The sequence below is a fragment of the Lithohypha guttulata genome (assembly GCF_036872675.1).
Source record: "Lithohypha guttulata strain CCFEE 5908 chromosome Unknown scaffold_1, whole genome shotgun sequence".
Taxonomy (NCBI): Eukaryota; Fungi; Ascomycota; class Eurotiomycetes; order Chaetothyriales; family Trichomeriaceae; genus Lithohypha; species Lithohypha guttulata.
In genome coordinates, this window is record NW_027042750.1 from 1,350,125 (window position 1) to 1,372,692 (window position 22,568).

General features: G+C 49.4%; 9 protein-coding genes across 9 annotated transcripts; 4 read left to right on the forward strand and 5 right to left on the reverse strand.

The window, feature by feature from the left end:
- Nucleotides 1-374: 374 nt before the first annotated feature.
- On the forward strand, nucleotides 375-1,801 carry LTR64_000495 (uncharacterized protein; the record flags this gene model as incomplete). The annotated part of the gene is made up of 2 exons (XM_064894880.1): nucleotides 375-1,563; nucleotides 1,617-1,801. The coding sequence occupies 2 exons, from the start codon at nucleotides 375-377 to the stop codon at nucleotides 1,799-1,801; spliced, it is 1,374 nt and encodes a 457-aa protein (XP_064757567.1).
- Nucleotides 1,802-3,060: 1,259 nt separating this feature from the next.
- Nucleotides 3,061-3,966, forward strand: RDT1 (Elsinochrome reductase 1; the record flags this gene model as incomplete). The annotated part of the gene is made up of 2 exons (XM_064894881.1): nucleotides 3,061-3,148; nucleotides 3,230-3,966. The coding sequence occupies 2 exons, from the start codon at nucleotides 3,061-3,063 to the stop codon at nucleotides 3,964-3,966; spliced, it is 825 nt and encodes a 274-aa protein (XP_064757568.1).
- A 735-nt stretch (nucleotides 3,967-4,701) lies between these two features.
- Nucleotides 4,702-5,170, forward strand: LTR64_000497 (uncharacterized protein; the record flags this gene model as incomplete). The annotated part of the gene is made up of 2 exons (XM_064894882.1): nucleotides 4,702-5,072; nucleotides 5,158-5,170. The coding sequence occupies 2 exons, from the start codon at nucleotides 4,702-4,704 to the stop codon at nucleotides 5,168-5,170; spliced, it is 384 nt and encodes a 127-aa protein (XP_064757569.1).
- A 241-nt stretch (nucleotides 5,171-5,411) lies between these two features.
- Nucleotides 5,412-7,612, reverse strand: LTR64_000498 (uncharacterized protein; the record flags this gene model as incomplete). The annotated part of the gene is made up of 2 exons (XM_064894883.1): nucleotides 5,412-7,477; nucleotides 7,561-7,612. The coding sequence occupies 2 exons, from the start codon at nucleotides 7,610-7,612 to the stop codon at nucleotides 5,412-5,414; spliced, it is 2,118 nt and encodes a 705-aa protein (XP_064757570.1).
- A 1,283-nt stretch (nucleotides 7,613-8,895) lies between these two features.
- Nucleotides 8,896-11,070, reverse strand: LTR64_000499 (uncharacterized protein; the record flags this gene model as incomplete). The annotated part of the gene is made up of 3 exons (XM_064894884.1): nucleotides 8,896-10,365; nucleotides 10,416-10,429; nucleotides 10,482-11,070. 3 exons carry the CDS (start codon nucleotides 11,068-11,070, stop codon nucleotides 8,896-8,898), a joined length of 2,073 nt encoding a protein of 690 aa, XP_064757571.1.
- Nucleotides 11,071-11,934: 864 nt separating this feature from the next.
- Nucleotides 11,935-13,983, reverse strand: LTR64_000500 (uncharacterized protein; the record flags this gene model as incomplete). Its single annotated transcript, XM_064894885.1, has 1 exon — nucleotides 11,935-13,983. One exon carries the CDS (start codon nucleotides 13,981-13,983, stop codon nucleotides 11,935-11,937), a length of 2,049 nt encoding a protein of 682 aa, XP_064757572.1.
- A 350-nt stretch (nucleotides 13,984-14,333) lies between these two features.
- On the forward strand, nucleotides 14,334-15,459 carry LTR64_000501 (uncharacterized protein; the record flags this gene model as incomplete). The annotated part of the gene is made up of 2 exons (XM_064894886.1): nucleotides 14,334-14,397; nucleotides 14,597-15,459. The coding sequence occupies 2 exons, from the start codon at nucleotides 14,334-14,336 to the stop codon at nucleotides 15,457-15,459; spliced, it is 927 nt and encodes a 308-aa protein (XP_064757573.1).
- Nucleotides 15,460-15,485: 26 nt separating this feature from the next.
- LTR64_000502 (uncharacterized protein) lies at nucleotides 15,486-18,916 on the reverse strand (the record flags this gene model as incomplete). Its single annotated transcript, XM_064894887.1, has 3 exons — nucleotides 15,486-15,593; nucleotides 15,638-15,994; nucleotides 16,277-18,916. The coding sequence occupies 3 exons, from the start codon at nucleotides 18,914-18,916 to the stop codon at nucleotides 15,486-15,488; spliced, it is 3,105 nt and encodes a 1,034-aa protein (XP_064757574.1).
- A 1,193-nt stretch (nucleotides 18,917-20,109) lies between these two features.
- Nucleotides 20,110-21,852, reverse strand: ERG5 (RNA polymerase C-22 sterol desaturase; the record flags this gene model as incomplete). Its single annotated transcript, XM_064894888.1, has 4 exons — nucleotides 20,110-20,148; nucleotides 20,199-21,450; nucleotides 21,499-21,649; nucleotides 21,699-21,852. 4 exons carry the CDS (start codon nucleotides 21,850-21,852, stop codon nucleotides 20,110-20,112), a joined length of 1,596 nt encoding a protein of 531 aa, XP_064757575.1.
- Between the last annotated feature and the right edge of the window lie 716 nt (nucleotides 21,853-22,568).

Below are 22,568 nucleotides of genomic sequence, written 5' to 3' on the forward strand. Positions count from 1 at the left end.
AGAAGCCAATGAAAACGTACATTGTACGTAATTTCTTAGTAATCTATGGCTATCGGAATAGTCCGCTTTATGCCTGAGCCAGGACGTTGTCGAATGCCTACAGGCACTAGATAGAGGAAGCAGATGCCGTCTCCATGCGCAGATACATACTGGCCGTTGGATACGAGAATATACGGATGAATTCCAGCTGATTGACGAGCCAGGTTGGAGATCTTCCTCGATATGAGGGGAGCGCAGAACCGCGCTTTGCAGGAGTGTGAGACTGGAAGTAGGACTTGTTGTTGCTGAGTGTAAACATGTATATCTTTCGGCCTCGTGGACCATCGTGGTTCTTACAGATTTCTATTTTGAACTTTGGTGCTCTCTCTGCCACCATGAACGGAAGCAAGCACTCTTTCATAAGAATGAAGCATGACTATGCTGCGCTAAAGGTAAAGCAAGACCGGCTGATGGATGCTATACACAATGGGTGTAAATTTGGGGCATCTCATCGTTACGGCGATGACCCGACAGAGACAGGCATGGCCCGAATGAGTCTCGATGATTCTGACAAGCAAATCAGGGACTGGTTCAAATCGTCTGTTGAATCTATTGGATGCGTGTATTCTGTCGACCAGATGGGCAATCAGTTTGCTCTGAGGCCAGGCAAGAACAAGCAAGCATATCCAGTCATGATGGGTAGTCACTTAGATACACAACCTACAGGTGGTAGATATGATGGCATTCTTGGTGTTAACGCTGGCCTTGAAGCGCTAAGAGTGCTTCATGAGCACGACGTTGAGACTGAAGGAACCATAGGCCTTGTCAACTGGACCAACGAAGAAGGTGCTCGCTTCCCCATGATGGCGGTAGCTAGTGGTGTTTGGGCTGAGGCTGTTCCGTTAGAAACTGCTTGGAATCTGTCCGAGGTCAGCGTTAGTAATGATGGGACAAAGAAAACTATGAAGCAAGAGCTGGAACGTATAGGCTACCTCGGTCAACAGAAAGCTTCGTACAAGGAATTTCCCTTTGCTGCATACTTCGAGTTGCACATCGAACAAGGTCCGATTCTGGAGATGGAGCAGAGGAAGATCGGAGTCGTTGAGGGCGTCCAAGCTTTCAAGTGGTTTGAAATCACAGTCCGTGGCCGTGATACTCATGCAGGAACTACGCCGATGTATGCAAGAATGGACTCTATGCTTTGTGCGGCCAAACTGATCGTCGAGGCCAATAAGATTGCCAAAGGATATGATGGGCTAGCAACAACAGGTATTTTGAACATGCAGCCTGGATCCATAAACACCATGGCGCATACTGTGACCTTCACTCTCGATATTCGCCATAAAATCGACGAAAAGCTATCCCAGATTGAAAAGGAATGTCGATCGCGATTTCAAGAGATCGCTGCGAACGAAAGCGAGAAGGGTTGCAGCTTGGAGTGGAAAGAACTCGTCGACAGCCCAGCAGTAAAATTTCATGAAGATTGTATAGCTGCTGTTCGGGACAGCGCAATAGAGGTGTGCGAGGATCTGCCTAAATCTGCCAGTGATGGGCAGCTCTGGAAGCTCATGATTAGTGGCGCAGGTAAGCTTTTGTCTTTTTGTTGTACCTGTGCTCTGCACTCACAACTTTCTCAGGACATGATGCATGTTACACAAACCGACGGTGTCCTACTTCGATGATCTTCACCGTGACGAAAGATGGTATATCTCATAACCCTCGGGAATATTGCAGTCCAGAAGACTGTGAGCTGGGAGCTCAAACTCTACTTGGCGCCGTACTGAGATATGACAAGCTGCGGGCAGAGCGTGGTGAGCTTTGAGTGTCTCGGGACTTAGCTTGCAAGATAACGGCGAAGAGCAAGTCCGCCTCGTACAACGATTGGCACGGAAGATGCGAACCACGGAGGATCTGCTCGCGACACGCGAGGTCGACTGCCAAGGGCATGGCATGCCACGTTAAACTCGTGTGGGTAAGTGTAAGAGATTGGGAGGTAATTGTGGAGTTATAGCCTGCCGGGTAAATCTGACAGCAGCTCAACGCTTGGCCGAGAAACGCACATGGTTTGTGACGGAAGCTTGACTGCATGCAGTACTAGTGGTAGGAGCATCAGCCATGAGGCGCTTTTGCCATAGCTGCAGGAACGAGCCTCGAAAGGCATAGTTAGGATCTGACATGGGGGCCTCCTGACCACCATCTCAACACGTTCGTCTTGATCTATGGCTGTCAAAAAGTCCATATTCAGATGAAGTTTGGAGACGTTAAACTCGAATTTTGCTCAAATGTCTCGAAATGATCGCTGCAGGCATTGAGCAGATCTGCAAGATTTTCCACGTGACTCTCGCCCTTGCGATTTCCGACGCTAAGGAAGGCTTCGGGGTCTAATGTTAAAAATATTCTTGTACCTGAAATTCAACCAGCAGCGGACGGAGTGGTGCAATATGCCACTCACCCGTGTGCATAATATAAAAAGTACTGGAGAAGTGAACACGTGTATTATCGTGGTCCATAGTGATCAGAACGTGCAATCTCGAGAAAGTGGTTCTAGCCAGGACGACAGCAAGATGGCTCACCGCAAATTCATCGTCCCGCCCCAGATTCCCTTCACAATTTCGTGATGGAAAGGGTCTTGTGGGCTGTCGAGGAAACCCTATAAAGTCTTGTGCGTCGTTAGACCGAATTCTTGGAGCATGGTCAGAGATCTATCGACGCCATATTCGGACTCAACCAAGCTTGGCTCCAATGGCAATGCGTCCAACTTGTCTCATCCGGGGTCCGCAAATCTGCTAATTATCCCCTTGAGCGAAGGCTCTCTCGAATGCTGGAACCCCACTGTCAACACGATTTTGTATGCATGTACGGCGGTGTGAGCTCGCTGTTTGGATTGCGATGTGCCGACGGAAATAGAAAATGATACTGTGTTCGTCCCACATGTAGATAGTCTTCTCCTGAACATATTCAAAAGCAAGATTCTTCTTCCATCTGTTCTTTGCTCCTAGGACTACGTCTTCTACTTGCGCTTACTCTCCACGTCAAAGACTTTATCGTAGCTCAACTCAAAAGCACACACAACCCGCAAAGATGAACGGAGTACACGGTCTTGCCAGTGCTATGGCCCCTCATCAGAGTTATCTCCTGACCGGCAAGGTCGCATTGGTCACAGGTTCAGGTACGTTGAGACTGCCCGCCCTCATCTGGAAGCAATTTGAGGGCTATCTTGTAACAATGGCTGACTGACATTTTCCGATAGGCCGTGGTATGGGCCGTGAGACTGCCCTCGAACTTGCCCGCCGAGGTGCCGACGTTGTTGTCAATTACGCCAACTCCTCAAAAGCCGCCGATGAGCTTGTCAAGGAAATCAAGAAATTGGGTCGAGACTCGATCGCCATCAGGGCGAACGTTGCCAACGTACAAGAGACGATTGACATGTTCGCACAGGCCAAGAAGCACTTCGGAAAGTTGAACATTGTGGTTTCAAACTCCGGTGTTGTTTCCTTCGGCCACTTGAAGGACGTCACAGAAGAGGAATTCGACAGAGTCTTCAACATCAACACTAGAGGTCAATTCTTCGTTGCAAGAGAAGCCTACAAAGCCCTCGAGCCATATGGCAGAATTATCCTGATGGGTTCCATTACAGGTCAAGCCAAGGGTGTACCAATGCACACAGTCTACTCAGGCTCAAAGGGTGCCATCGAGACTTTCGTCCGATGCATGGCCATCGATGCTGGTGATAAGAAGATTACAGTCAATGCTGTTGCTCCAGGTGGTATCAAGACTGACATGTACCACGCTGTCTGCAGAGAGTACATTCCAAATGGTGCCAACTTGTCAGACGATCAGGTCGATGAATATGCCGCTACCTGGTCACCAATGAACAGAGTCGGTATGCCAATGGACGTTGCACGTGTCACCTGCTTCTTGGCCTCGCAGGACGGTGAATGGATCAACGGCAAGGTCATCGGCATTGACGGTGGCGCTTGCATGTAAAGAGTTTGGATGGTGAATATACGAGGCGAAGAGAATGTGGATGTCACGATTAGGGCTTTCTGTGTATGCAGCGTGTCAAGTCTTTGGCAGCTTTTATTTTGCTTTGGAAAAGCTCTTGGTTCGCTTGCAATCGCAGGTTGAGAAGCATTTACATGGGTATATAGATGGATCTCAAGACTACTTGTCGTGCGAGGTGTTTGGTTGAGTAATGGAATGTCTGTTCATACAAAATTGGTTTGTTCTCTGCCTCCGACTCCTTCCCACTGAGCGCATGCAAGGAGGTGCAACAAAGTATGGCCGGTCACTGTACTGACCAACCACGTTCAGTCGGCACGTACCAGCAGAAACCTGACCTGCATTCACATTCATCACAGCTGTCTGCTTCTTCGACCAAATCTCCAGCGATCTACGATATGCAATCGTTCATAACGTACCAGTTCGATGAGGCGGGACCGCAGCGGGAAGCTGTCTCGCACAGCGCACGAGTAGGACAAGCTGTGTTCCTTGAGTACCAACACCAAACTTGTGTAAAAATGACAGTCTTAACCTACTAACCCGTTGCACTCCTGTCGTATTCAGGTCCGGTTTGCTGGCCTATGAATTTTGAGGCTCACAACCAGGCTAATCTCCATCACCATTCGTTGTTAAGACACATGCTCCGGAACGACTTGCTCACACCCGCTGATAAGCTTGCATGCCATTCCAACAACCATTACCATCTTATTGAGACTCACCATGACCACCACCACAAATTCCGCTCCGAAACAACATCTAACCCTCTTTGTGACTTTCCACATCAAACCACATCACATTGAAGACTGGAAAGCCGCTCACCGCCCCGTCTGGGCTGCCTGTGCAGCGGAGCCAGAATGCATATACTTTGATGTCTTCCAGAATCCAACCAAGCCCGGCGAATTCCGCCTCGTAGAGGTCTGGAATGCGAGTCGGAAATGGTTCGAGACGGAACAACTGACAAAAGACTACTATTCGACTTTGTGGGAGAAATCGAAGCCAACCTGGGAAAGTGAGGTGGAGATCGAGTACTGGGAAAGACTAGGAGAAGGGATGAGCTACAAGGAGGATTTTTTAGCAGGCGGAATAGAGGGGTAGGTAGTAAGCGGCTATATGAAGACGCACGGGTTTACGTAGGGTTTCATGGAATTTCGCGAAAACCTGACCAGCTCTTTCCAGCGATGCGAGTTGAATCAGGGTGATAGGTGGCTATATTAGAGATATGTACTAGGTTTGTGTAGAGTTTTGCGAAAACCCGATAAAATCTGGTCAACTCCTTCTAGTGATGTGAAGGAAGCAGGTATACTGCTCAAGATGGAAAGTGCGATGCCATTTGATGTATTCTTTAAAAGGACTGCAAGTTCTGTCTACGCTTTCGACGGAAGAGGTATCAGTGAGACGATCTAGCTAATTTCAAACACTAGAGATACTCATCAGACCATCATGCTTTTCCTCCGACTCAAAGCACTACTATGACTTCTCCGAGTTGCAACGTCCTCCTGAATTGATGAAGTCCTTTGCATACCTGATGCTACTCTGCTGGCTGAGCTGACTCTAGCAGCCGACAATGAGGAATTGCTCGCTGATCTTGCATGCCTTCTCAACTCGGTTGGATCAGGCTGTGCCTGCTGGACTGACTGCCTCGATCCGAGCGCTGAGTTGGGTCGTCTCGATTTCAAGGTCTCCAAGCCGGGTAATTCTTTGTAGCCATCTGGCTTCAGATCCGGTCGTTCGGATTGCCGCCTCCTTGCTGTAACTTCGATGGTATCTAGTCCAGAAAGTGGACTTGATGTGGGCGGATCGTGCATTGACAATCGCGACACTGCTTTGGTGAGCTCTTCGCCGTGAAAGCTGCTTCTTCGCTCGACAGGCCCTTCCTTGTCCTTTAGTGGGCTAACATGCTCGCTCGGGCCTCTTTCTGGCTCGGTACTTTGCAACTCCGATTCAGCATTATTACTCTGGCCGAACGTCTCCTTTTGATCAACAATTCTGGTAAGCCCTTCTACAGCGCCCACCAGTTCCTTACCAGGTCTCCTCAATTTAGTATTCAATTTTGGTGGAGCATAACTGATGGGTGCTCGAGCTCTTCTCGATCCACGACCGATGCTTCCACTAAGAACATCTTCGACAGAATTCGTGATTGCCATTTCTTGAGGTGGTCTTCGATCGACTGAGGGTTCGCAAGTACTCGGCGACAGTATAGCGTCGAGTTCTGCGGCAGGTGTCTTGGTTGTGACATGCGCCTGATCGTCCGGCTCATCGGCGGTGGACTTCTCAAGTGCGAATTCTGTAGTGGCTTCGACTGGAAGATGTACTTCCGCGATCACTGGCCTTGAACGTGTTCGAGATACCATCCGTCTCTCTGGCCTCCTCTCTGTGACTACTTCCTTGTTATCAACGGGTTTGTCCAAAGTTTCAATCCTTCGCTTCGCAGGTGAGTTTGTGCTCTTAGGTGCAAGTATCCTCCTTTCGGATTGAAGCAGCTTTTCTGTAGACCTCTGTTCTACAGATTCGACAGTATCCTGTCCTTGTCGAGCTGCTGGACGAGTGAACCTCGAAGGTCTGCCTACCGTGGTGGGAGCAATGGCTTTTCTCTGAAATATGAAGTCATCTAGTTCTTGCGAAACCCTGCTGGTATCTTCTAATTCTGACATTTCTAACTTTCTCTTAGCACCTGTCCTCAGCTTGAAAGGAGGAGCTGCGGGTTCAATGCGCCTGTTCAAGCCATTAGTGTCTGGATCTGGTGCTGGTGCATGTGTCTGGGCTTCTTCAGTATCCTCATCGTTCATGTCAGGTCTCGGCTTTATCGGGTCTCCGAGAGCAGATGAGTGTAGTAGTGTACTAATCCTTCTCCTCCTTTTGTTCTCGAGGTTTGTGTTCGGAACTCTATTTGCTTGTTCAGATTCCTCGATCAATTCCGTCGATGTCCTCCTAGGAGATTTCGTGGCATTGAAAGTCAGAGCCTCGTGTTCATCGAAGTGAGCGACTGGTGGCGGCCCCAAATCTGGCGACTCAAGTGATTCCAGGGGTTCGTCATCTTGGCCGAGTCGAATCTCCTTCGCTTCGAGTGTCCTTCTTGGATAATATTTATCCTCCAGGATAGCAGGTAGCCTTCCTTCCTGATCGCATAGCGTTTGTCTCTGACGGCGCTCGGGCTCTTCATCTGTCTTCACAAGCTCTGAAACCAAACAATCTCTTCTTCGTCGCTGACTCGACCTCCTCGCGACCTTCTCAGGCAATGCTCCCAACTCTCCAACCAACGCATTGACTTCAGACAATTTCTCCTCCAGCTGACTCTTCATACGTAGCACTTCCTTGCTGAGCCTGTGTGCAGCCTTCCATTTCTCTGCTTCAACCTTTACACTGATGGCTTCCTCGCGTATCCTGACGTTCTCTGCTATTAATCGTGCAAGCTCGTTTTCGAGGTTTCTGATTCGGATGGACTGGTTCGAGTTGACTCTAGCTATCTCTCGGTTTTGTCGGATAAATCTTCGCTTGACTATTAAACCATGCGTGTCAGTCTCTACGACCCAAGAAGTCTCAAAAATTCGCGTTTTGTACCATATGAAAGTCGTGACTTACTAGACTCGATCGTTTCAGCGGCAGGTGCAGGTACCTCATTCAATCTCGCCATGTGTACAGCAGTTCCCACCCAAGCTTGAACACTGACATATCAATAATGTTGACTGCAGCAATGCATACGCGGCGTGTGTGCTTTTACTAGCTGTGCCTGATGGGGAATATTCATTGAGCGCGGTTTAGTATCGCAATGTTAGTCTACACCCAGATAGGTAAAACCATAACAACGTCTTTCGGGCGCGTTGCACCAATGAGAGGAGAGTTCGGGCCGGACAAGTCGCGCTAAACACGATTTGCGGGCGGTTTTAGTGCCGCTAGCAGTGGCATGTACGACTCGAATTCATGGTACAGTAGCACATCTGACGCTCAGCATAGTCCACGCTTCACTTACCCAGCAAACCACCACGATCCCTCACTTCCTACAGTATACGCCCAACCACTAAGCAAGCACCCAAGCAATGTCCAACCGTCCCTCCTCCCTCCTCTACACATCCACCTCCACCTCCCATTCCTCCTCCTCTTCCCACCTTCAAACCCGCATAAATCAAAAACGCATCGAACTCGAGAACCTCCGCCAACTCCGCGACCTCTCCTCCCAACTCGCGACTCAAATGAGCACACTCGAGGAAAAACTATCGACGCTGAGAGATGGGACGGAGGCAGTTGCGGAGGTATTGAGGAATTGGACGGGTGTATTGGGAGTACTAGGGATGGTTGGGGGGATGGTAGGGAAGGTGACGGGCGAGGAAGAGGGGAGGCTGCCGGGGACGTTGGTGAGGGTGCCGGTTGAGAGGAGACGTGATGAGGCAGAGGAAGAGCGGGAGGAGGGGAGTGGTAATGGTGAGGAGAAACAAGCTGGTTGATGGATGGGTATGGATTGTGAACGAATGCTCGGATCTACTATGCTTCGAGCCGAGCACAACAAAAAATTGCAAGAGCCACAGGAAGACGATTCCCATGCTTTGAGGAAGTGGTAGGAGAGCAGTCTGGCTGACGACCAGTCTAATATCCTGATTGGACTACGTCTCGAATTCAAGATTTAGATCATAAGCTGGGTAATGTTGTGGGGATCATCACAGCAGACGCAGAGTCATCACAAGAACTGAATGGACTAGTGCTGGGCTTTGGGAGCAATAGCAACAGGCAGGGAGAGGCTCGACCGCTTATACCTTGCAAGAAGATGGGCGCAATTTCCGAACTAGATCGAAGGACATGAGGCGCAGGCACGAGATACCATGCCCTTCTTTCTTACATGGACACTACACACTCCCAGCACCAGTTCATCACATACCTCAAAAAGAAGCCAACAATACTGCATAAATACTCATCACTGCAGAATCAGGCTATTTCGATGATCTGGTAACTGTGATCGTCAAGCCATTCAACCTTAAAGATGCCATGGACATAAGTCGGACCTTGTACCAACCACTGCATGATATCCTCACCAGACCGCCTGAGCACGAACGGCAACTTACTTCCTCTCAGCGCAAACATCGAATCACCAACCTTGCTCTTCGCAGGGACTAATGCAAGGTAGCCTTTGGTCGTCCAGGCCAGCCTCCTGCCGAACAGTGGCTTCATCGCAAGTCTGGATTGGAGTTTCATATCGATATCATACTTGGCATGAGAGATCAGTGAGGTGGCTATCAGAGTGATGATGCCTGCTGTTGATCGCAGACCTAGCGCCTGTTTGAGACGTGCTATTGCTGTACCAATTTGCAAGGTTGACCTCCACCTCTGGAAGACAGTGATGCTTTCGTCTTCCGACAACACGGTATTTCCGGCGCAGACGGTCTTTCGATATGCATCTAAGATGGTCTCGCCGCTTGGGTAGAACTGTTTCCCGTCCTCATTCATGACCATACGATCCATTTCGACCATGCCGTGGACATAGGCCTCCCACTCTACCATCATCCTTGTGATCTGCGAGCCTAATAGACGGAAAGCATCAACTATGATTCGCAGCACGGATAGCCACGAATCCTCATCGATGTAGTCAGAACCCAAAGTCTCCCATTCTTCATCTAACTTCATTGGTTGCTCAGTCGAACCATAGCCAGTTTCTAGAGCTGCTGGGGTAAGGATTACAGGACTCATGGTCTCGATCTGGTCTAAATATTGGGCTTCCGCGCACAGTATGCCGTCGTCTTTGATATGGATTTGACCCATGTCACTGTTCTGGGTTTGAGCTTGTCTGTCCTCTACATCTTGCGTGATGGACCGTATCTCTTTTTCGTAGTCCCCGAGATTCATTTCGAGTTGGGTTTCAACTTCAGGAATGATCTCGTTACCGAAGGCTTCCAGAAAAGCCATTTCGGTATGAGCGTCGTTGCGGAACAAGGAGGACGGATCGTAGAGCTCTGGGTCACTTTGTGTCCACCTCTTTGGAACCCATGATGGCAAGCTTTCTTCGTTGCTGTTGTCTTTGCCCTCCACTAACTCGAGAGCCCTGAGCGAACCATCCTGCTGCATTAGGTGAATGACAGCATCTGCCAGAGCTTTCCGAGGGACAAGCGCATAGTCGGCCGCAACGCTCTTGTCTGTCAGATTAGTTGAACTTATACCATACAGAGAATAAAGTCGATCTCGTACATCTGAAGCTTGCAAGTTGCGACACAACGTCAACAGGTATAGGATATCCATCTTTGCCGCGTCTTTGCGCTGAAAGTAAGCACGTACGCTTGCGAGTATGAATAGCATCCGGGCTGTGCCATACGTGGGCGTCACACGGCGATCACCAAGAGTGTAAACTGCTGTGCTGAAAATACCGAGAACAAGGAGATCAAGCGAGAATGTGTAGGTGTCACTCTGTAATGTCAGGCTTGGTGAAACAGCAGCTTCCTGCAGAATCCACATACGTGTGAACCAAGAGCTTCTCAGCAAGCTCTGTATGGCACGTATCTCTTGTTTAGTCAGGGACGTACCCAAACCACTGACAGGATCTTTGGCAAGGCTTCGAAATTCGTCCGCCAGTGTAGTCTGCACAGCATCTCCAGATTCCTCTACTTCCTCGGCTTCGATTCGCCTCACCATTTCGTCCCTCATGAATTCCTTGACCTTGTGCATTGCCTCGTACGCTAAGCTCGCGGACTCATGTTCACCGAGCCAAGCTATTGTCCCTGAGCCACGTCGATAGATGTCACACATCATCGCAACTTGCTGGTTCTTTTCTGGAACGTCCTTCTGGTTAATGCAAATTTGATCGATCCATAGGCGGCGAGTGATGGCCTCGTGTTCTGAATGACGCAGGCTGCGTAAAGCGCTGTGCAGGGTACACGTGATACGTAGCTCGCTCTCGTTGCAAGTTATGCTGGTCATAGACGATGCATCTCCCCACGCGTACGAGAGTGCTTCATACTCAGGACAGGTATCATCGAAAGTGTGCTCGACGAGATTGCACCGAACTTCATAGTCCCTATATTGGCAGGGAAGAAGTTCGAGAATTCTTATAGTTGGCTTGTCGCAGATTGTCAACGATTTTTTGTAGACGAAGGTGGAATCTGCTGTGGTCATGGTGAGCCGAATTTGAGTAAAGCATCTTCCTAGGGCACACGTTCAGGTAGTCTCCTTCCTTGTGGAAGGAACAAGACACAACCATGTCGTATGGGACCAGGACGCGTCAGCGAATAGAGCATCAGTCCTACAGAGACTCTGCACTAGGCTGCTAGCGAGATGGTGCGACGTCTGGCGTAAAGTGGTAGTTGAATCCTTCTGCATGGCGACACAGCCGTGTACCATTATGACTGTGGCTATAGATGGCGGATGCATGTCTGAATGAAAAAGTCTTCGAGTAGAACAGCCATGCTGGCGGTGATAACGAATACGAGGTTCGAGCTTGGTGATGTCGGCAGGTGTGATGGAGGCAGTAAGAATGTCCATGATTTCTTCGTCTTTACAACAGGAAGCTACGGAAGGCCCCGACCGAGGCGACCTCAGTTCCAGCCTAGAAACACAATTGTTTTCACATGTTGTAAATGGTCATTAAGCATCGTAGGACCAAGAAGTGGGAAAGGAGTGTATGTCCTCTACGATGGAATTCCATGCACAAGGACAAAACCGATATGCATACGCTATTGACCAATTGTTCGAACAATGCGACCACTCCCATTGCTAAGCCCTTATAGAAACGCTGACACCTTTCCCATCCGTATTGACCGCTGGTATTCATATAAAATCATTAAGCAATAATGCTGGCTCGCCGTGCCAAGATCGAAAGTGGTTGTATTCAACCACTATACCACATGATGGCTGACGAGCTTCCTGGGGTGGATCTGGAGGCCCATCATTAACACTCAGGACCCAGGACGCGATTTCCAGCCACTTCCTTTCGTCGATTGAGTCCATCGAAGACATCTGTGGTACGCTACCCGGAGCCTTCTAGCACTGGATAGCAGCATTGGCACTCTCGTATAGTGTGGTTGGAGTCTCCTCCTGAGTCTGCTGATGCTGCTTCTTCTTCAGCATCTTTTCTGCCCAATCTTTGCTCGCTTGTCTGCTTCGTTCCGCAGCCTGCGCTCTGGCCTTGCTTACTGTCAATGTGCTGGAGGCTACCGGTCTTGCAGGTTTCTGCTTTTCAACCTCCTTCTCTTGTACCTTGAGCTGGTTCTGCTTGACTCGCTCCTCTCTTGCTTCACGTTCAGCTTTCAGTTTGGCAGCCTTCTGCTCAGCTGGAGTGATCTTTGGTTGTCGCATCTTCTCTTCTCGAGCTTCTTTTGCAGCCTTGAGCTTCTCAGCGACGGCTTCTCCTGGAAGTGCAAAGGTGGAGATTGTTGGTGGCTTGCTAGATTTGGCTGGAATGAAGCCAGGTTTACTGGTGGAGAGGATGCCGCCACTAGTGACTCGTCTCGTGTGCATACTTGGTCGTTGCTTAGCTGGCGAATTCGAGAAAGACAGGCTGGATTGATGGGTTTTCAGAGTCGTGGCAGTCATGGTAGGCTTCTTAGGCAGGATTTCTGACTTTGTGTTCGTGGTATTGGCAAGAGGTTGCTTGTTAGTCAGCCTTCGCTGGATAGATGCGGTCGACTTCCTGGCATCGGCATTCTCTTTGGTGTTGCTGTTGGCATTGATTACTGACTTGCGAACTGCTGGCTTTGCTGGAGAAGTTGCTGCTGTCTTCTGCATTGCATCTCTTGACGTCGTGGGCGTGGCTGCGGTCGAAGGTGTGCTAGACTTTCGAGCCGATGGAGGAGGAGCAGCCTTAGTTGGGCTAGTTGATTTTACTGCTGGCGTAGTGCTAGATTTCAGCGATGATTGTCGACTCGTTGCAGGCGTCTTGGATGTAAGAGGGGTCTTCGCTTTCATCAGAGGAGTTTTAGCTGTTGGTGGTGTGTTCTCTTTATCCTTCTCTTGCAATCTGAGCATGGAGGGGGGCCTATTACCAGACCTAGGAGTTCTTGAAGCTGGAGTCTTCGGTGTGGTGGAATGTTGTAGTCTAACTGACAGTCTTTCGGTCTTGATGGGAGATTCGTTCAATTGCATATCTTCAGCAGGTAGGATCGCGAAACCAGCAGTCAATTGCTCAATGTTGTCCTCTAGAGAATCCATCGCCTCGAATGACTGTTCGAATTTGGTGGATGATACTCGTCTGAGAGGTGCTTGTGCATGTGCTTGTAAATTGCTGTTGACTGTTTCTGATGTTTGTGACGGCTCAAGGTCGAGCAAGCTGGACTTTGCAGGCGAGCGGCTTCGGATTGCTTCGGCGAAGGAGTCTTCCACCGTACTTGCCTCGTCTGTGTCTTGCAAAGTGTGAATCTCAGGATCGAACTTTGGTGTCTTTGATCCGGCTGGTAGTGCTTCTAGTTCAGGTTCTGGCCCTTCCTCAATTGCTGGACCAGGTTCTGAAGAAATCTCGTTGACGATCAGCGAGTCGGACTCAGGCTCAGTCTGGGGACCAACAATAGTAGGCTTTGCTACAGGCGCATGCTCGTCTTGTTGCAGGTCAACAATCTCAGGTTCGATGTCTACTTCTGGTTGTGACAGTAGCTCTCCTCGTGCCTCCTCAGTCTCTAGCTCTACCACAGCCTCAGTGACAATGAGAGCACCAGTCTTCTTTCTGGATCGGCTTCGAGCTTGTCCTTTAGACTTTCGTGCTGACTTTCTCAACTCTCGCGTTTCTTCTACCTCCTCTGTATCCTCACCAGCTTGCTGGCGTGTCTTCGCAGGTGTTCGTGACTGAAGTTTCTCAAATCCGTCAGCCTTCGGATAGTTCTCGTCCGTGATATCGCGTAACGCTGCTCTTACAAAAAGGTCTCCGACTTGCTGGTCGTCTATTCCAGAATTCGTACCAGCCTCCTCTTCGAAAATCTGTGTCGTCGACCGCGTCTTTCTTCGCACTGAGTCGTCTTCGTGTCCTTGTATTGTTTGCTCCAACTCAAATGGGTCGTCGATTTGTGTTTGCGCCCGTAGCGCGGCTCTTGTCATGCGCATGGCTGCTAGTTTTCGTTCTTGAATATACTCTGGAAGTGCTGTAGGATGTAAGGAGTAGCGTGAATAATTTGAGTTGGTGAACCTGGTCGTTGAGGTTTGGGTGCAGGGGGTTTAGCTTGAAACAGTGTTTATCGACGAAGGGAGTGGAGTCGTGGGGCGTTCACTAAGCAACGCGACAGGGCTTGCAAGGCTGTGTTTCGGAGATTGTGTATGCGAGGGAAAGTGATTGTTTCATGTGCAAACTTCACTGCAGTACGTATGCAAGGTGAATGGCTTTTTCGGCAGTATAGTTAAACGCAAAAGGTCTGACTACAAGCGTAGGTAGGCATGTTCTTGCGTAGAGACGAACAATGGCACGACCACGATCAGACACTACGAGCCTTGCAAAAGAGCCTCACAGCTTATCGTTGAAAGGTGTGAAATGTTCTTACCATTATGCTCGCAGTACTAATGCGTTACATTAGTTCTAAGGTAGGTCTCCCTAGTTGTATGAGATACTCCAGACGTGTTCTCATTCTCACTCGTGTTCAATGACGCAGACTTTCACGTCCTTCACTAGCCCATCAGTACCCATTACCAAAAGAGAATACTGCCAATATACCAACTTCAGCAGCTCTTGCTTATCCGTCCGATGTCTCCGACCAAGACTTCGTCCTATCGCCTAATCTCTCCCTGCCACCTGCTTTTGGTTCAGCCTATGTTGGCGAAACCTTTTCCTGCTCACTATGTGCAAACAACGAGTTGCTAGAGAAGAGTGTTACCAAATCAATTAGTGGCGTACGTATATCAGCTGAAATGCAAATGCCGTCGCATCAATCTGTAAGCCTACCAATATCGACACCAGAGGACGATGGTAATGTCTCGCTCGCACCAGGCGCATCGCTGCAGCGCATCGTTCGTTACGATCTCAAAGAGGAAGGTGTACATGTGCTCGCCGTGAACTTGGCCTATACTGAAACCACCAAGTCTGAAACTGGACCGTCCAGTGGCAGAGTCCGCACATTCAGGAAGTTGTATCAATTCCAAGCTCAACCTTGCTTGAGTGTGAGGACGAAAGTCACAGAGCTCGCACCAACAGAGGTCCCTGACAAAAGTCTTGGTCCATATGGTCGATCCTTTCTTGTTCGATACATCCTCGAGGCACAGCTCGAGAATGTAGCTGAAGGTAGTATTGTTCTCGAACAGGCGAGCCTTCTGGCATACCCTCCTTTCAAGGCAACCTCGTTCAACTGGGATGCAAAATCTGGCGCCGACCATGAAGACGAAGATCCGTTGCTAAATCCAAGAGATGTACTTCAACTGGCTTTCCTTCTAGAGCAGGACGCCGGTATTTCTGATGGCTACGAAGAACTCAAGGTCAATTTGGCACGTGATGGTAGAACCGCTCTAGGTCAAATCGCACTCGAGTGGAGGAGTGGTATGGGTGAAAAGGGTCAACTAACCACAGGTACACTCTCCTCACGGAAGAGGGCATAACCAGACCACATCAAGGAGCGTGCATGCTAAGACCATTCATCCGCTGGCGTAGGCTCCTCTTCTCCGAGATTGGAAGTGGCGCTGCTGGTAGCGAAGGCGAGAATAATTCTCCCTCGAGCTTGGCCGGTGTTCGACTAACAATATCTCGGTATTCTCGTCCTTTGGCCCCTGCACTAACGTCGGCTCTTTCAGAAGTATGTGGTGTCGAAATAACCCTCCATATGTGTGTAGATGTGTCCGAAAGGTATTCTGCTGGCACACCACCACTAGGCGATCGACCTGCGAAAGGATTTCGACCTGACAATGACAAGACTATGCTGTTTCTTACACCCTTCGATCGTCCTTTTCTAGCAGCCATGAGTGCGTCAAACAATGCAATTGAGTCGCAGGCTGACTGGCTCTTGATCTCCCTTTCATGAACAAATCCATCAAAAGCTTGTGTTTCTTTCATGACCATCATATAGTTTGCATGGTCAGGTGGCAGGCTTCGGATCCAAGCATCGACATTGAACATCTCCCGTAGACCAAGCTTCTTCTGGGTTATATCTGCAGGCACCATAAATCGTCGATAATTGTATAATAGACTTGCCAGAAAGCGTGCAAATACCACCCGCACTTGAACTGGGTAGAAGGCTGCTTGGCAGGGCAGACAGATGTGATTCAAGCAGCGTGCATGAGTTTGCAATGGGCAGTCGCTACACTTGAACATTCCGTTGTCGGCCTTTTCGTTACAGACCGAGCAACTCACGTCAACGATCGCGGCTCGCCACTGCATGCAATGTCCTTCCTGCCATGATTGCGTCTTTGTGTTTCTTACTTGTTGATAAGGCATACCCGGCATCACAGTAGAAGCCGCTAACGTTGACTGTGCGTATGTCGAAGGCGCATAGGTGGAAGTGTTATTAAATGTGGGAATGTCCGAAGCCTGCGAGATCGTGCTGTTGTGCTTCATAAAGGGCAAACTCGACTTTCGTCTAATATTTGATGTCGGACGGTCATATCTTGACGATGTATCAAAATGTCTAGATCGTTTCTCCTTCAGGGACACCTGCAAAGCGAAGCCCGAGTCATTTCGAGATTGCGGTGTGTTGGGCTTGGAAAATGTACCGGTCATGGGTGAAACCCAATCAGAGTCCTCAGCATGACTTGGTTGTCTGGCCGTCGAGCTTGTTCCGACTCTTACTGAACCATAAGCGTTCAGCGGGCTAGCCTGTGCGAAGACGCTGCACAGAGGTGTTCGATTGTTGCTGGATGTTGCAGAGCTGCCAAATTGATTCGAGCTCAAACTTGCCAGTCGACCAAGGTCTACTGAAGGTGTGATCGTTGAGAATATTGTTGGATGCTCAGACACAAATTGATCATTCGGGAATGCTTCATATGCATATGCAGGTGGTCCAACAGCGACGCCCCGTGTTTGATGATGAGGAGCCACGTGATACAAAGAGGATATGAGCTTACGTTTTTGCTTACTTGGAAACACTGGGGGACGTGCCGTAGCATGCAGCTCGTTCTTGTCGAGATCAACCAGAATGAAGTCATCATCCTGTGGCAAGCTCAAGTTGTCATTTTTGCGTACCACTCCACAAACATAGGGAATCGGAGCTTCTAGTACCTCCATCAAGCGAGTTGGTAGAACTGGTATATATACTCCTGACCACTCGAACGGCCACATCAGTGACAGCAAAGCGTTGCTGACGAGTTTCAGCAGTGAGGTATATGCAGAAACCAGGATGATGCGCGATTCGGCCAGAAGATATTCGAATAGTACAACGATATTTGGTATCGTGAGACATCTGAAAAGCGGGTAGAGGTCAATCGTGCGACTTCCTGGCAACTCGTTCTTTGCTTCCTTCTTCGCATACAGTCGCAGTTCTCGTATGGCAACCTCGACTTGTATTCTGGACGTGATTGGCTGAAAAGCTTTGGTGCATAGAATTTCGACATAACGTTCGAGCGGCTGCCACATCCCTACCTTTGGTGAGCTCGGCGGCACTCCCAACACTGCACCGTCCAACATTGGCACCACAACGGCTCTGAGCCACTCTTTCCAGAAAGGTGCCGTTCCTTGGTCACGACCGAGAAGGCCATACGCGCGAGGAGCCCAGAGGCCAGTATCGCTGTCAGTCAGCCCCTCGATTCTGTTTGCGGCGCCATACCGTAGAGGCTTCAGCATGTCTGACATGAGAGATATTTTCTCTTCCACGACACCTATTTGGTCTTCAAGACTTTCTCGTTCTTCGCTTCCTGATTCGATATATGGCAGCTGAGCCAGTAACCTGGACAACTTTGCCCTCTCAGCTGCCAAACGCTCGCCCAACGACGAGGCGAGCTCTCTTTCGGCCTCAGACATGTGTGCTCTCCTCCATTCCTCACACCTCTTCTCCAACGCATCAGCCACTCTGGTATCTAACGGAACCCAAACAATTATGCATACAGCTGGGCGTTTTGTATTATCCGCTGCTGTCATCGAAAACTCGTGCCACTTTGTGGCCGGCCTCGCATCTGAAGAAATAATGTGGATATCGTTTGGAAAGGCGAACATGGGTACGTAGTCTGGGAAACGATCTCTGCGATTGAGCTCGTGAGCCATTTTGGAAGGTGGGTACACATCCAGCAGAACGGGCTCAAAGGAGTGCTTCAGAGGGTGTTCATCGGGCGAGGGCTGAAGTGGTTGTGGCATAGGCATGACAGAATTGTAGCTGCTAACACGCATAGCAGAGCGTGTGGACAACTTCCGAGCTATAGATGGTTGACGTCTAGCGCTGTTCATATCCTTGAAAGACACATGTCTGCGTACGCTACCCAGAGTCCTACTCGGAGCAGAGGCAGCATCCAGTTCTTCCGCAACAATTCTCTGTGTTCTTGGCCGTGGTTGCTGAATGGACCTGCTAGGTTTTGGGTTAACTGCTTCACTCTTGAAGTTGAGGTCGAGATAGAAAGCGTCTCGATCTGAGTTGAATCGTGTCATTACCTGTTCGAATTCTGCATCACTGAGTAGTGCTGATTGTCGTTGGCTTTCGGGCTGTGATATTGGTTGTAGCAGACCTGGAGAAGTTGGCAGTGACGACTGCGCACTTGGCGAGACGACCCTTCGTATGGTAGCATTGCTGCGTGTGCTTGACAGACAAGTGAGACGGTCTAGGGACTGGATGGAAAATCGAGCCTCGGAAGACAATGTCGAGAGCTTCTGGTATGAGTTCCGGCGTGAGTGCTTCGTGGAAACGCTTGGGGTGCACAGAATGGATTCTGCATTCTCTTCCGCTGCTGCATCCTCCCGGATTGTCTCGTTAAGTGTTCTACTCAGTCGATGCTCAGGCGTGCTCACTGAATCACGTTTGTCGACGTGAGTCTGGTAGGCATCAAGTAAATCTTGGCTGTCAAGACCCGCAATCCAGAAGTAGTCAGCAAGTGGTCTATCTGAAAGGTCTGGATGATTGTCAGTAATGGAAGGCGCCATGAACGTTGCACCTTCGAACAACAGGTCGTGTTCTTGTCGTTGTCGATACCCTAAATCATAGATTGAGATGAAGCTCGTAATTCTCGACTTTGTTTATCATATTCCATAGAATTGAAAGTATCTCGATTGAAGTTGTGGATCCTTGACAGCATAAGTTCGAGATCCTTGTTCACTGTGTTCGTGTTACCCCAGAACGGGTGACAACCACAAGTCTGATTGACGGATTGAAGGACGTAGGGTCTGTCGTCTCTACAAAGTGAAAAGGTTGGAAGATCCGTGCACGAGCTGCCGCAGCACAACCCGATCGTGCTCGGTTGGCGACGCGTAGAGGCATCTCTGCCAGAAACCAAATCAAAAACAGCATCCATGCACGATTGTAAAGGCTAGTGAAGGAGGTGGAACAAGTGGAAAGATGAGATGACCAGGGTAGTGAAGCTATGCTTTATCGAGCCTATCGCGAAGCTTTAGGCGGCATGAGACAGACAGCTGGGCGTGGAGAAAACAGGCGGTTATAGCACAGAAGAAAAGGAGACGCTCCTTGAGGGCGTGCGCGTTGAGCTTCAGGAAAGACACAGCCTTCATGCAATCTCCTACACGGCCACCAGGCACATTGTTTATGAGAATAGAGTATAGATGGTGGTTAGAGATGGCATGCACGCAAGACAAGATCGAGTTTTGTTCTTCTGCCTGCAGGCATGACGGCTGTATGATACCGATAGGCTGCAAGGGTGCAGCTGACAGTGTCAGAGCACGGCTGCTGTATGGTTGACGTGCATCGACTTGCTGTTGTAAATGTTCTGCAGCATCGGAAGGCAGCAGTATGCAAGCAAGCCATGCAGGGTACAAAGAAAGCTACCCCCAGGTTCTAATGTAATCTAATTACCATGTTTCAGTGCACGATTGGTGAATGCAAAGTGTTTCAGGCGTGGCACTTCTGTTTTGTTCGTTACAGTCTTGGCTCGCATAAAGTGGACATCATTGTTTCTATCGTCAATAGCTTCAATGTTCTTTGTACTTGTATGACTCGCTGGAATGAGCTGCAAGATCATCGAGTGTCTATCTAGAGAGTTCAGCTCTGTTGAGCATATCTATAATATCATCGACAATATTTTGGACCTCATCATGATGAAATTATGTAGGGACGGCGCAATGAAGAGCATCTGCCCTGAGTACTGCAACATCTAGGTGTATATCTATTCGTCTCGATCGGTAAACACAAGCTTGCAATGATCCTGAACATGTCAGTAAAGGAACTACGAGATAGCCGGAGAAATTGACTTACCTTTGGAAAGAGTGTTGCAAAGACCTCAATCTCCTCGCTCTGCTCCGTCGGATGATGTTTCCAGTCTAGGAACATACTAGCCTTTCCAATCATTGCGATCAAGTTCATCTGTGCATAAGTCTGTCCAAGGCAGTAATGAGGACCAGTACCAAAGACAAGCCAGTTCTTCACTTGTTCATCGGCGTTTCCTGTGATCCATCTTTCTGGGTCGTACGAGTGAGGGTCTGGGTATGCTTCCGCGTCGTGGGTAGCAGGCCAGACAGATGGAATGATCATTTGACCCTTTTTGGCCGTGAAATTCGATGTGACTGGGAAATCCTTCTTCACGAGATAGGGAACCATAATGACGGGTGGTCTGTACCTGAGAGTCTCCTTCACGACAGCTCTCGTGGCCACCATGGATTCCAGTAGATCCATAGTAAAGCGAGCATTTCGGTCACCACCACGAAGACGTAGGTTCTCTTCTCTGACCTTGTTCAACCACTCAGGACGATCTGACATGAGCTGGAAAAGCCAAGTACAGGCGCTACTGGTAGCATCTTGTGACGCGAAAAGGAAGGTGAAGATGGTCTGCGATATTTCCCAGTCAGTGAAATCACGTAGGAGCTGTGGTGGCTTCTCTGACGCATCGACTTCTTCTCCCTTGGCAATCCTCTCTCTGTACTTGGTCGAGTCTTGCATCTGTTTGATCCAGGCGTCCATGATACAGGTCACATCACCTCCTGCAGCCATTCGGACCTTGGCTTTGGCCGAGCACTTTGCGAACTCGTCTAGGACCATATCGGCAGCCTTTTTGCCATACCAAGACTTGGTAAATGGAAGAATGATAGGAAAGTTGACCAACTCCAATGCTGCAGTGATCAAGTAGTAGTCGTGTGCGATCTTCTTCACGACCTTTTCCGACATGTAATGTCCGACAAAGGTACGGCAGGAGACAGCACACATCAACTCTCGAAAGACTGGCATGAAGGCTTTGGGCTGTCCTTGTGCTTCCTCCTGGCTTATTCTTACAAACTCCTTGAAGTACTTGTCATAAACCTCCTCTTGTCCCGGAAGATACATTTCCAGTGCCTGCCGAGTAAAGAGACCATTGAGGCCTTTGCGGTAATCAACATGAGCTTTGCCGTCCAGGAACACCCAGTTGGTCGGTCGAAGGAGCTTGTAGGCGGCATCAACCACACAGGGCTTAACGTAGGCAGGGGAGTTAAAGATCTTTCGAGCCATATCGCGGGTCGAGGCAATAATGACGAACCTGAAGGAGGGTAAGTATCGTGTACGAATGCGCCATCAGTCTGCTTACTTGTGAAAGACCGACACACAGCTTAGCTCCCCGCTGTCCCATTTGGCTTGATATTTACGGAAGTCTGGTCGCATGGATTCGAGAAAGGGCCCAATGAAGGGCATTTTCCAGGCAGGACCAACGATGCCATGTTTCTGATATTTGTAGGAGACTGTCGAGGCTCAGCTCATGCACTACAAAGGCCAAAGCACAACACTTACACTGATCATACGTAACGGCAAGCAAGAGTAGTGTCAGACATATCGACCAGAAATTGACCTGGTCTAATATTCGTTCGATAAAAGGTAGAGGTTGTGCAAAACTGTATGGCGCATTGGCTGTGGGCGACACGAAGGCGGTTTGGTTGACCTCCATGGTTGGTATCGCAGGCTCGCTTGCCGGACGCGGTCAGCGTATGGCCCGATTGGTGTGAGACGTTTGTATATCAAGACGCCTCGTGTGGAAGCTACGTCTTGGTCATGGGACGTCGCAAATGAGCAAAGACTTAAATACAGTGAGCGAGCAATATCTCACAGTCTCGGAACCCGCCTCTTCGCAGCTAAATTATCTAGCTTCGGCGTGAACGATCGCAGTCAACACTCAACTTTTTTTGGGTCCGGCGATTATGATCGGAAAGAGCTTGAACCGATGTGGGATCATTGTCACCGCCATTTTGTGGAGGACCCACCAGCACATCGAAGGCGCGATTAGCTAATCCAGACATACAAGTGCCTGGAATTCGCAATCAGTGAGGAGCGGCTTCAAGGTTGTTGCTACAAAACAGTATAATGAGAATCAAAAACACCTTATACTCGATTCGTCCCTTCGCTCGAACGCTCAAGAAGTAGTCGCTGAATGTTCTCTCATTGAAACAAACACATACAATGCATCAGTTGTCCCAGACGTTGCGCTCCTCGAGGTCACTATACTCGTTGCGACGTGTACCACATTTCGGATCAGTGCTAGGCCCTGCCTCCTCTGCAGCTTCCTGCTCCGAATCACTGACAGCGTGTTCAGGTGGTGGATGATCTGGTGGTATATTGCTCGGATCGTAACCCTCACGCATTGATTCACCCGATTCAGCTGATCCT